The sequence below is a fragment of the Oryzias melastigma genome, linkage group LG10 (assembly GCF_002922805.2).
Source record: "Oryzias melastigma strain HK-1 linkage group LG10, ASM292280v2, whole genome shotgun sequence".
NCBI lineage: Eukaryota > Metazoa > Chordata > Actinopteri > Beloniformes > Adrianichthyidae > Oryzias > Oryzias melastigma.
The window spans coordinates 26470817-26482919 of NC_050521.1; the positions used below are offsets into that span (position 1 = coordinate 26470817).

The 12103-nt window shown below is 39.6% G+C and overlaps 2 protein-coding genes across 2 annotated transcripts in view; one reads left to right on the forward strand and one right to left on the reverse strand.

Annotated features, from left to right (window-relative positions):
* Positions 1 to 935: 935 nt before the first annotated feature.
* On the reverse strand, positions 936 to 4836 carry LOC112137852 (thiosulfate sulfurtransferase/rhodanese-like domain-containing protein 2). The gene is made up of 10 exons (XM_036214075.1): positions 4711 to 4836; positions 4500 to 4640; positions 3701 to 3990; positions 3521 to 3629; positions 3334 to 3453; positions 2654 to 2759; positions 2466 to 2581; positions 1607 to 1765; positions 1402 to 1540; positions 936 to 1337 (listed from the first exon to the last, which is right to left on the reverse strand). Exons 2-10 carry the CDS (start codon positions 4629 to 4631, stop codon positions 1114 to 1116), a joined length of 1395 nt encoding a protein of 464 aa, XP_036069968.1. The 5' UTR covers positions 4632 to 4640; positions 4711 to 4836; the 3' UTR covers positions 936 to 1113.
* The window catches only part of LOC112137849 (nuclear cap-binding protein subunit 1), an 11120-nt gene continuing 3852 nt past the window's right edge, over positions 4836 to 12103 (forward strand). The window contains exons 1-14 of the mRNA XM_024260372.2: positions 4836 to 5018; positions 6353 to 6441; positions 6523 to 6623; positions 6704 to 6860; positions 6938 to 7045; positions 7502 to 7623; positions 7703 to 7772; positions 9006 to 9221; positions 9291 to 9388; positions 9466 to 9529; positions 9735 to 9845; positions 11103 to 11167; positions 11250 to 11312; positions 11384 to 11458. Of these exons, the coding sequence (XP_024116140.1) occupies positions 4985 to 5018; positions 6353 to 6441; positions 6523 to 6623; positions 6704 to 6860; positions 6938 to 7045; positions 7502 to 7623; positions 7703 to 7772; positions 9006 to 9221; positions 9291 to 9388; positions 9466 to 9529; positions 9735 to 9845; positions 11103 to 11167; positions 11250 to 11312; positions 11384 to 11458 (1373 nt within the window). The 5' untranslated portion in view covers positions 4836 to 4984. The remainder of the gene's footprint in view (positions 5019 to 6352; positions 6442 to 6522; positions 6624 to 6703; positions 6861 to 6937; positions 7046 to 7501; positions 7624 to 7702; positions 7773 to 9005; positions 9222 to 9290; positions 9389 to 9465; positions 9530 to 9734; positions 9846 to 11102; positions 11168 to 11249; positions 11313 to 11383; positions 11459 to 12103) is intronic.

Sequence of the window (12103 nt, forward strand, 5' to 3'; positions counted from 1 at the left end):
ATCTATCCCCTCCTTACTCCACAAGCATCATTGGAAAACTATTTGGCAAAGATATTTTAGTTTAATGCTGGTTGATTTTGATCCCCGTTAGCGTGGCGAGCTCCCTAAAGTGGCTTTCCCTTATTGCTCTAACATTTTATACTGAAATATTATGAAAGCTACTGTACATTAATCCCTGGCTCAAGCTGAATGAAACAATATAACACACAACTTGACTATATTAGAAATGTGGGCGTGACTAACGAAAAACCTCTATTGCCAAGGAAATGCAAACATTTACTTTTGTCGATTCTACTAAAAGTTAGATAAATCCAAAAGAAAAAATTAAATAGTTGCTACGGACCAACAGAAAAGCTGTCATTTTGAAAAAAATATATTTTTTAATGAATTTGTCCCAAGCAGCTCTGATTGGGATGCTCAGCCAATCCAGGCGGGTCAAAAGAGGGGGCAGCGCCTCCAACCATTTGTATTTTAAAGGCAGTTCAGTGTTTTTGTAGTGTTTATTCATGAAAGTGAGAGCTGCATTATCTATTGAGATTTCTGAAACTTAAGTAAACACAACTTTATTTTATTATAGGTTTAACCTAATGATTAAAAGTTTTAAAAATACTGTTTTTAATCTTGCCTGTGGATAAAGATTCTTATTCCTCCAGGTGACATCTTGAAGTTGCGTGATGGACAATCCATCTAAAATGACTTATAGTTTTAATTTTTAACATCTATTAAAATTTTGTCTGAAAATCATTTGATTTTTTTAATTTCCTTCATTAGACAGTCAGTAAACACTGTTTCTTTTTAATCACTTTTTCAGGACAGTAAAACCTTAGTAGTAGTACATTTACATGCAGTATTTAAAAATGATGCTGTTTTAATGGTTGTATTTTAAATGACAGAAGATGAAAGCTTTTATTGTGAAGCAACATTCCTGAGGGATGCTTTTAATGTGAAAGGGTTTTTCACAATAGTCATGTTAAAATGTACATAGATTGTTTTTCTCATATGAGTTGATGCAAGTTTTCTTTAATTAAAACATTCACTTAAAAACAATATTTACTCAGATGATCAATATAATTTATATAAAAGACAAATTACTAAAGTCGAGCTTTGATGCTGTCAGACGTCTTGAGGAATTCTGGGTCGTTTTTCGGTACACTCGCACTCCTCCTTGTGATGTGGGGCGTCGCCCTCGCCCTGAGCCTGTCCTTTGCCCTGGCAGGCGCCGCAGCAGGCGGTGTTTCCGCGCCGCCGGCAGCTGGGGCAGGACAGCACCAGCTGGCAGCAGAAGCGGGTGCTGCAGAGCTGGTACCGGTCCCACGGGCGTCCGCAGAAGCTGCAGTCTGAACACAAGCGCCGGTCAAACCGTGAAAACGTTCGGCTGTCAACCCCCCACCTCACACAGACCTGAGATGACGTCGTCGTTGGAGGAGATGGCGTAGCGCTCGTCGAACACGAACAGCTTCCCTCGGTAGAACCCTTCAGGGAACCGCTCCAGATACTTGTGGATTCCACCTTTCAGCTGGTAGACCTCCTTACACACTTCCTGCACAGACCTGAATGCTCAGATGTTTCCACGGAAGGATAAGAATATATACATATGAGATCTGACCTTAGAGAGCAGGTACGCCGAGGCGCGCTCGCAGCGTATCCCTCCCGTGCAGTACATCAGAACCTTCTTGTCTCTGAAGAGTTCCAGGTTCTGGTCCACGTAGTCGGGGAAATAACTGAACTTACGGATGTTTGGAGCCAGACATTGAGAGAACTGTCCCTGAAAGGAAAAGAAAAACCCATGAGGCTGAAGTACGGTGGCCCTGAAGTTCAAATCAACAAAGACGGTCATTTGGTGGTTTCTTATTTTGATTTTTAAAGTATTATTATTTAGTCTGTTTTTTTAATTGTCTTGATCTTTGTGTTGAGGGATTTCTTGATGCGATTTGGACTTCAGGGCCACCGTAGTCTGTAGACAGTGAAACAAACCTTCCAGTTTTTTGTTCGTTTTTTACAGCAGGTTTCATGAATTGTCTGAGGAACTCAATAAAAACCTGCAGCACCGATTCATTTAATATCTAAAATTGAGTTTATTTTTCTTTGGTTTCCCTTATAATGATGTTTTTTAGGTTTTGCAGGATCAGCGTTTTTCAGATTTTAGGAAGTTTTTCTTTGTTGAACACATTTTTACTGTGATTTTCATTCAGTTCTATGAATATTTAAGAGAAAAAATGGCTGGTTTACATAAAAACTCTCAAAATCATTTGAAATGTTTTTAAACATGATAGTTGATCTGCAGGATGGATGCAGAATGGAGGTTTTTATACGGAGGGTGAATTCTAACTCCAGAAATTATCTAAAAAACTGATTTTAAAGAAGATCCTTTGGGATTTGGGATTTATTGCAGCGTTTTCTCCAAACTGTTGAACAACCTTCTGCCCTGATTTGCTCAGAAGTTACTTTAGGAAATCCAGACTTACGATTTTGCTCTCGTAGAAGTTCCTGCAGTCCAGAAGAACGGTGTCTTTAGAGGAATCTCCTTTAACCAGAAGAGCCTCCACTTCTTTGTGGAACTCTTCAGGATCCAGATGAACTCCTGAGGAAGCAAAGAGTTCATATTTAACGCGTATGGTGGGTCAGCGGCAGAATCCGTGGAGGTGAGCTTCACCTGCCAGCTGGTAGGAAACCTCATCCGGATCCACTCCCATCGGAACGATCTCCCGGTAAACTCCCACCTTCAGTTCTGGAAAACACTCGGCGCCGCCGTCACTGGTCTCAACACAGTTGGACAAAAGCAGTAAGCATATATCCTTAATCAATTTTAAGGTTTTTTACTGATTAACAAACATATTTAGGATTCTCTACTCTTTTTTTTTTATCTCATGAACCTTACAGAGCAGTAGAATCTAAAGGTGCAGTTTACCCTTTTCACCAGTAGTTTACATATTATGGTTATTTTGTTGAACAATCTGCACTTAGACTGGTAAAGTATGAATATCTCTCATAAGAACCAGATTGTGGGTCCTTAAAAAATAAATAAGGTTTAACATAAAAGGGGTGGGATTATACGAATTCACTTCCTCCCGCTCCTTTTCTAGCAAGTTATTCAATTCCTTTTGACAAACTAAACATTTATTGGATTAATTCGGTCATGTACAGCAGGTGTAAATGCAAATGTGTCTATTTAAGATTAGGAGTGGTTTTCATGGCATCATAGGAAATTTCAAAATAGCCTGAAAAACTGAAAAAAAGCCTAAGTTAGCCAAAACAACTCCTTTTTGCACAAAGGAGTTGCTGATCATTTTTGTTGTACCTGTATAATGACATTAATAGAAGCTCATCTCTTACCTTAAAATCCTCTCGCTCCATCTTAAAGAGGGGGTGTGAAATCATGGCACTGATGTAGAGATCTGCGGCGACGGCGGTTCCACCAACCGTCCCGTTGATTCCTTCCGCCGCCACCCTCACCTGCAGAGAGCTTCCACTTCAGAAAAGAGTTTCTCCTCATTGATCCTAAGGAGGAGTTTGTCATCACCTTCCCCGTTAACTGCAGCTTCTCACACAGAGCGTTCTGCCAGGCGCAGATGACGTGCGGATCCTCCACCTTACAGTAGCGGTAATAGAGCAGGACCTTGCCGGGACCGCTGCACGAGAAGGACGACACGTCAGAAATGTTTCCCGTCACATCTGCAGCAAACAAGAGAATCTGATCTACATTTTCAGCTGCTCTGCTGGGATGTGGCTAACGTCTGGAATCCACACAGAAAAGTCCACTTCTTCTTCTTCTTCCTGGTGTCCTTTCAGCCGCTGAGTTCGCTCTTCCTCTGCCAGCTGGCTCAGCAAAGCCTGGAACGCCGTCTGCGCCAGCTGCTGCACTTCGGCGGCGTGAGCTCTGGCCACATGTTTGTGAACTGCAGAGTGTTCGGTGAAGGTCTGGCCACAGCAGCACCACGAGGCTCGGCCCTCTGTGCTGCAGTTCTTTGAAGCCACAAACATGGCAAAGGACTAAAAAGGAAGAAGAATCAACAACATTTTAATTATATTCTGATTTAAACACTTTTAAATAGTGGACTCCAAAAAAATTCAGTCCAATCAAAAATATGTTTTCTTGAGATACAAACTTGTTTTTGTGATTTTGTTTAATTGATTTATGGCTACGCTATTATTTAGTCTAATTGAAAACATCTCAAAGGTTTTCAGGTAAAAAATTCAGCTACAAGTTTTTATAATCAGCAAAAATAATGCATTTTTACACACATGTATTTGTCATTTTAACTTTAACTGCTTCTGGTATTTTTATATGAAAAGAGAATTAGACAAACACACACAACTACATTATACAGATCCTCCTTTGAGCTATCTGGTAATAACAGCTTGATTCAAATCTCAGATCTTTTCTCAGATATTTTTTTTTAGTTTCCTTCAAAATGTTTACAAAGTAAAGTTTGAATGACAGGACTTTTTTCATTTGGATTGTTGTTTTTGTGGACTAAATACGCCAAATATCCTCCCACCTTTCTCCTGCAGAAGCTGTAATACTTTCTGTGAGCAGCAGAAATGTGTTTCTCTTGCTTTGATCCATCAACCGTCGAAGTGTTGACCTCCCAGTTCAGAAACTCTGAGCAGACTCCTTCAGTGGCGGCCATTCTCCTCAACTGGACAATTAAATGCAAAATAAATATGTTTGTGACTGTAAAAAACCCACGAATACTGGGAGAAACTCACAGAACAGAGAAATATAAGCTGTCAAACGCGGTAAACACCTATTTCCATGCGATCGTGCAGCTCAGCGGAAGTCGATGTTTAGCTTCCGGTTCACTCCCGAATGACCCGGATGTCCATCGCTTCAATCGGTCCGCTGTTATTCTTCTGTGAGCGGCTGCCTCCAGGCTCAATCATTTATTATATTTTTAAGGCGACGCTTTTACCGGATCCAGCGGTCCGCTACGCATTCGTTTGACACCGGGTTTCCGCGCGCGTGCAGCTCAGAGGGGAGACCATGTCCAGGAGGAGACACAGCGACGAGAATGACGGCAAGTCGCGCGCTGCATGTGGGATTCAAACGCAAGGCTAACGCGGCAGCTAGCTGCTCCTAGCATTAGTTATTTGTATCTTCTGGGATATTCATTTTTAAAAGAATGCAACGATTGTAGACTTTGACTCAACTTTAAACATTCTTTAAGTTATAAAACCCCTTTTTGGATTACTAATTGATCGTTTGAAGATTAAGTTCTACCAGAATTAACCGGTTCCGTCATAGCTAGCTGCTTAAAGCTAACGCTAAAATACTCAAATACCAGATTGTTGTTTGAATGAAACAGTTTGGAAAATAAAATATTTTTAATTCTGGTAAAGATGGGGGTAAGTGTGGAAACAAGCCTCTCTTTCTGTGGGTTCACGTGCACAAAAATATGTTACATCCCCGTGAACCCCACATTTATGTTATTTATAAAGTGACAAATCACTCAATGTCTCACGGTGCCACACTAACAAATAGTAGACCTACCAATATTTTTTATATAATTTAGGGTTGTTTAGGCTGATTTAGTCCATATTATTTCATTTGTCTAAAGTGGATATTTATTATTGTCTCCATAAATGGTTTTCAGCTTCTATTGATGTTTACATGAGTTTTCAATAAAGACAGAATAGATAAGGTAACTTACTTGTTTGCACATTTCACACAAAGGTATTTCAGATTTCTTTTCATTAAACATCAATAGAAATATAAGAGTGGACATTGAAATGAAAGCTCAAATTAAATTAATTTAAAATAAGTTATAGTTTTAAGCAAATTGAATTAAAAGCAGCTAAGAACAGGTGATCTGGATTTGAAGGTTTCAGCTTCCAGATTTGTGCAACATAGAAGCTGAACTCATGTTTGGTTTTTGACTCTGGGAACTGACAAAATAGAAAAAAAACAGGTGACCGGCGAGGTTTTATTGGTACAGACCAGGTCAGAAGGTCAATCTGATTCATTGAAAGCTTTATTAACCAGCAACAGAACTTTAAAGTCTGTTCTCCAACACAATGGTCCACAACCGCCAGGCCGCGGAATAAATAATCAATTATACCAGTCTCGACAATCTTTTATTTTGAAAATAACCTGATTATCTCAGCTACACCTTTGATCAAAATTTGGTCAGGGGAGCAAAATGACTGTTTCACTTAGTTTTTATTCTGAAAAATCTTGTTGTTTTGAAAATCAGCAGGATTCTCTTGGTTACATTTCAGTCACTTGAGCGCTAAAAGTGGCCGCGGAGAAATCATCAGGGGTTGACCGGTCCACAGACAAAACCTTTTATAAAACATAAACTTGTTCCTCTGTCTTCAGTGTTCTTCAAGTTCTGTCCTTTTTTACTTTTAGGAGGTCAAGCCCATAAAAGGAGGAGAACATCGGAGCCTATTGAGATTGAAGACCGCCTGGAGTCGCTGATATGTCGCGTTGGAGAAAAAGTATGAGGACTGTTTTGTCATGACACATCTAAATACAAATCATTTACAATAATAAACTGTTTTCCATTGATCTTTTAAAAGAGTACATCGTCGCTCGAGAGCAACCTGGAGGGGCTCGCAGGTGTTCTGGAGGCGGACCTTCCAAACTACAAAAACAAAATCCTGCGTATTTTATGTTCGGTGTAAGTCCCGCACAGTTCTCCTCAACTTTTAGTGATAGAAATAAACAAAAAAAAATCCTCACAAAAGCGTCTGTTGACAGCGCCCGCCTCCTGCCGGAGAAGCTGACCGTCTACACGACTTTAGTGGGCCTCCTGAACGCCAGGAACTACAACTTTGGAGGGGAGTTTGTGGAGGCCATGATCCGGCAGCTGAAGGAGACGCTGAAAAACAACTTGTACAACGAAGCCGTTTACTTGGTCTGTTGATGTCTGAACGCCAAGCTGCTGCTACGCTTTTGTCCTTCAGCATCGTTGAAGCTCTCTGCTCTCCTCAGGTGCGCTTTCTATCGGACCTGGTCAACTGTCACGTGATCGCTGCGCCCTCCATGGTGGCCATGTTTGAAAACTTCATCAGTGTTACTCAGGAGGAGGATGTGCCACAGGTCTGTCTCTGTACGCTCTCGCCTGCATCAAAAGTTCATTTCTGAACTAAAGTGACAGTAAAGAGATTTATTACTCTTTTGTTTTGTTTTAGTGTCACATTTTAGAGGCTTTTTATGCTAAACTGCAACATCTGGACAAAAACATGCACTTTTTAAAGTTTTTATGTTTCAAATTCAGCAAATTGATTTATTTTGCTCCAATCCTCTCAAGTCTTAAGACTAAGTCTTAGTCAATACTTCTCAAGACTTTGTGACTTTGAAAAAATCCAGCGTGACTTTATTTTTGGAGTTTTGTGAACAGAAGAAGTCCAATTGCCTGTTTTTATATCTTAAGTTAGTTATCTGTGGACACCATGTCTGAAATAGTCCAATAAGATACTCTTTTGTGTGGAAATAGTTCCGACTCAAAGATAAAGATCACTAAGTCATTTTGAGTGGAACCGTTTTTGTCTTCAGGTTCGGTTGGACTGGTTTGTGTACGTGGTTCTGTCCTGTCTGCCGTGGGTCGGTAAAGAGCTCTATGAGAAGAAGGACGTGGAGATGGACCGACTCTTGAGCCAGATCGAAGGCTACCTCAAGTGAGATGCAGCCTGTTTTCTGTTGTCATTGAAGCTGCTGTGTTTTTACCGACTCCTGTGTTCCTGTTTCCATCGACAGGAGGAGGGTGAAGACTCACGTCCCCATGCTGCAGGTGTGGACCGCCGAGAAGCCACACCCACAAGAAGAGGTGAGAGTCCTCCACCAGCAGGTGGAAGAAAAGAGGAATTCAAAACTAAAAATTTAGGGGAAATAAAAAGGAGGATTGATTTAATCCAACTCTGTCCAGATAATAAAAGCAAATTCTTCAAACTTTATCTTTTTGGTGACCATCCTCAGTGACAAAAGAATCACTTTGGAAAAGTTTTTATCTCACTGAACATAAAGACTCCTTTTAGGAAAGAAGGTCTTCTGTACGGACAGACGGATTGATTCATTAACTAATTTTCAATGGAAGTGGATTTGCTCAAAACAAAAATGCCAAAGTAAAGAAAAAAATAAAGAAAATAAAGGACAAAATACAATTTTACCGTTTATAAGAGAGGTAATTACGATATAGTTTACAAGCAGATCCTTTTTTTACATTTTACGACTTTAAAGTCTTAAATTTGTGGAAATAATATTATATTTTAGGACTTAAAAAGTCAATGACTAAATGTATTACCTTTATTTAATAAATTTACATGTTTTAGGTTGTAAATTTCTTACTTTAAAAGTCATAAAGCGCCAACTTTAACACATGTAAATTTAAAATTAAAAAATTGCAACTGTTAACTTTCAAGAAATAGATTATATTTATGACTTTAAAAGCTATAGGCTAAATTTATGACTTTTTTTGTAAATCTGCGACTTTAAAACATGTAAATGTACAAGAAAAAGTCGTAAATTTTAAGAGAAAAAAGTCATAACTGAACAAGAAAAAAACACCAAATTTTTGTGTTCATCAGGGCGTTCTTGAAGATGAAAGACGTGGAGCATTTAGTGAAGCTTTATTTTCCAAATAATTTTTTTAAAAACAAAGACATTCTGAACCTTTTGGTGACTTAAAATCAAATTATTACCAGTGTAGCTGCTCTCCGGGGATCTGTGATTGTAATATGGAGTTTCATGTGTAAAATAAGGAGTTCAGAGGCTGACGTTTGGAGGACCACCACTTTATTCTGTCATTTTTATTCACAAATTACTTGAAATCTTTACGTTGTGTAATTGTCATACATACAAGTAACACTAAAGGAGAATAAAACTTCCCATTTCAACACAAAGAGGAATGAAAATAGTCTGTTATGTTAGCATAAGAACATTAAAAATGACAGAAACTGGGCCTCTTCAGATGAAAATATCCCACAGACTTGGCCGTAATACTCTATTGTAGATAATTAAGATGTCAGTGACTAGATTGAGTGTGAAATGCTCCGTCTTTCAGTACCTGGACTGCCTCTGGGCTCAGATCCAGAAGCTGAAGAAGGACCGCTGGCAGGAGCGCCACATCCTCCGGCCGTACATCGCCTTCGACAGCGTCCTGTGCGAGGCCCTGCAGCACAACCTGCCCCCCTTCACTCCGCCGGGACACATGCCCGACGCCCAGTACCCCATGCCCCGCGTCATCTTCCGCATGTTCGACTACACCGACGCCCCGGAGGTCAGCCGCCCCTGAAAGGGCCTGAAAGGTTCATAACTGATCCGGTTCTGACCCGGTTTGTGTCTGCAGGGGCCCGTCATGCCCGGCAGCCATTCTGTGGAGCGATTCGTCATTGAAGAAAACCTGCACTGCATCATTAAAACTCACTGGAAGGAAAGGAAGACATGGTGAATTCACTTTTCTAGCTGGGATGTCGCTCTGAAAGTCTGTTTTTCATATTTCTACGTCTTTTTTTTTTCCTTAGCGCTGCTCAGTTACTCAGCTATCCAGGAAAGAATAAAATCCCGCTCAATTACCACATCGTAGAGGTAACTTTCTCTTTTTTAAGCCTTTAATGTTAACTTTTTAACCGTTAACTCGATAATTCCAGTAGATTGTGAAGGAGAAAAGCGGCTCGTCGAGCCGCTTTTCTCCTTCACAATCTACTGGAATTATCATGTCAACGGTTGAAAAGTTACAGGAAGTGGAATGTCAACACTGGAGCTTCATTCATTTATTGTTTCTGTCTTTCAGGTGATCTTCGCCGAGCTCTTCCAGCTGCCCTCGCCGCCGCACATCGACGTCATGTACACCTCTCTGCTCATCGAGCTCTGCAAACTGCAGCCGGGGTCGCTGCCGCAAGTCGTATCCTTCCAGAGATAGAGTCAACAAGTCTGGCAGCAGATACTCCTCAAATGTTCAAGTTTTTAAAGCCTTTTTAACCTTATATGTTTCTGTTTGTAGCCTCAGAAAAGCAATGTTTTAGATCAGGAGCCCCCAAACTACACTAAAGCTGGTAGATCAAAACGTTGAAGTTAATAGCGAAACACCCTGAAGCTGATAGCCAGCTAAAATATTAGCTTAAATGTCAAATTAGCCTTAAAAAAAACTGAAAAAAATAGCTAAATTTAAAAACAGCCTAAAAAACTAAAAAAAAAGTAGCCAAAAAAGCTAGCATGTAGCTTAAATACTAGCTAAACTCAAAAATTTGGCATTTAGCTTATATTTCAGCTACATGCTAGGGATTTTGGGTAATTTAGGATTTTTTTTTTTTCATTTTTTTTTTTATTACTGATTTGGAGTTTAGCTATTACTTTAGCCTTATGAATGTTGTTTTGGTCAAATTTGACATTTTAACAGTTTTTTTGGCTAATTTTGCTAATATTTCAGCTACATGCTAGGGAATTTTGGCTAATTTAGAATGTTTTTCCAGTTTTTTTATGCTAATTTGGCATTTTGCTAATATTTTAGCTAGCTATCACCTTCAGCGTTTTTTAGTTATCAATTTCAGCATCTTCCGCTATCAGCACTAGCAACTTCAGTGGCTAAATTCAGCTATCAGCATTCACACTAGCATATCACAGGTAATGCTATATATCTAGTCATTAAAATGTTTTAGCATTATTTTTCTTCTATGAAGATTACAGTAATAAATTGTTAAAAGTTTGGCTTTTTGTGGCTTTCTGGAGACCATAAATGTTTACATTTAGGCTGTGATTATTACATTTTTCTGTTAGCCTACAAACTGACTCCAGCCCCCAGAGAAGAAAACGGTTATGTGGCCATAACAAGACTAAGTTTGCCCCTTGACATGCCCTTTTGAGTTTAAATTGAAGAGAGTTTTTGCAGAGTTTTGATTAAAACTGGATTCAGATCACCAGATCTAAAGCTCAAAGATGAAATGCATCAATAAATATCAGAAAATAGGAGCAGAGGAAGTCAGTTCCTTCTAAAAACAAACCAAAATAAGTAATTTTGTCAAAACAGAATCATCAAATGTGAATCAATTTATATGGACTTTAATTATCTTTTTTTAAAAATGACATAAATTAAATTAAATTCTTTTTGTATGCTGAATTTTTCTTGAACCAAACTAACTGCTGTTCCTTGACTGACCTGAAGTTGGCGCAAGCCACAGAAATGCTTTACATGAGGCTGGACACCATGAACACCAGCTGCATCGACAGGTTTGTTTCTGCATGGACAGATGCATTCTGGGTACTGAAGTCTTCTCAATCCAACCTTCTTTTATTTAAAATCTTTTTACAGATTTATCAACTGGTTTGCTCATCATTTGAGTAACTTTCAGTTCCGGTGGAGCTGGGACGACTGGTGCGTAACTCCTGTTCTGAGGCTAAAAACACTTTTGCTTGTGTGACATTTTTTTTATTCTCTGTGTGTAGGGCCGACTGCTTGACTTTGGACCTGGACAAACCCAAACCCAAGTTTGTCAAAGAGGTTCTGGAGAAGTCGATGAGGTATGGATGCTGATTTTCTTAAGGAATTCACTGGAACGACAAATAAGAGCTGCATGTGACATTTTTTTTCTCTTCAAAATTGTTGTTTTTCTGTTGGTTGTTCTCCATGGCAACCATTATAGTTTATGGTCACCTGGGGATGACAAACGGGTCTGCATAATTTAAGAAGAATCGACAAAACAATTTTTTTTATTTCATTGGCAACTGAGGTTTTTTGTTAACCACGTCCACATTTCTAATATGTTCATATCGCATGTATTAAATTTTCACAACATTCCTGGTAAAATGTAGGAGCAACATGGGAGCATTACTTTTACAAGCCACACAAACGCTGTTCAAAATGTACAGGTTTTTAATCCAGCATTTGAGCATTTCCAAACCTGAACGTCTCAGTAAACAAATGAGTGTGAGGTCCGACACAGAAGATGACAGCCTGCAGATTACCATCAGACTCCCCGCATATCGCCCTCAGAATGCATGCAAATGACCCTAAAAATGCCTCTAAATTGTGCTCAGAATGCTTGTAAATTGCCCTTGGAATACCTGCAAATTCCCCTTAGACTGCCCTGAGATTGCCCTCAGACTTCCCTGAGATTGCCCTCAGACTGCCCTGAGATTGCCCTCAGACTGCCCTGAGATTGCCCT

Bases quoted from the DNA above. Each gene is read 5' to 3' on its own strand.
- LOC112137852 (XM_036214075.1), bottom strand. From the start codon at position 4,631: ATGGCCGCCACTGAAGGAGTCTGCTCAGAGTTTCTGAACTGGGAGGTC. The intron at 3,454-3,520 runs GTGATGACAAAC...AGCTCTCTGCAG, and splicing joins AGCTGCAGTTAACGGGGAAG to GTGAGGGTGGCGGCGGAAGG. The intron at 2,582-2,653 runs GTGAAGCTCACC...TTGCTTCCTCAG, and splicing joins GGTTTCCTACCAGCTGGCAG to GAGTTCATCTGGATCCTGAA.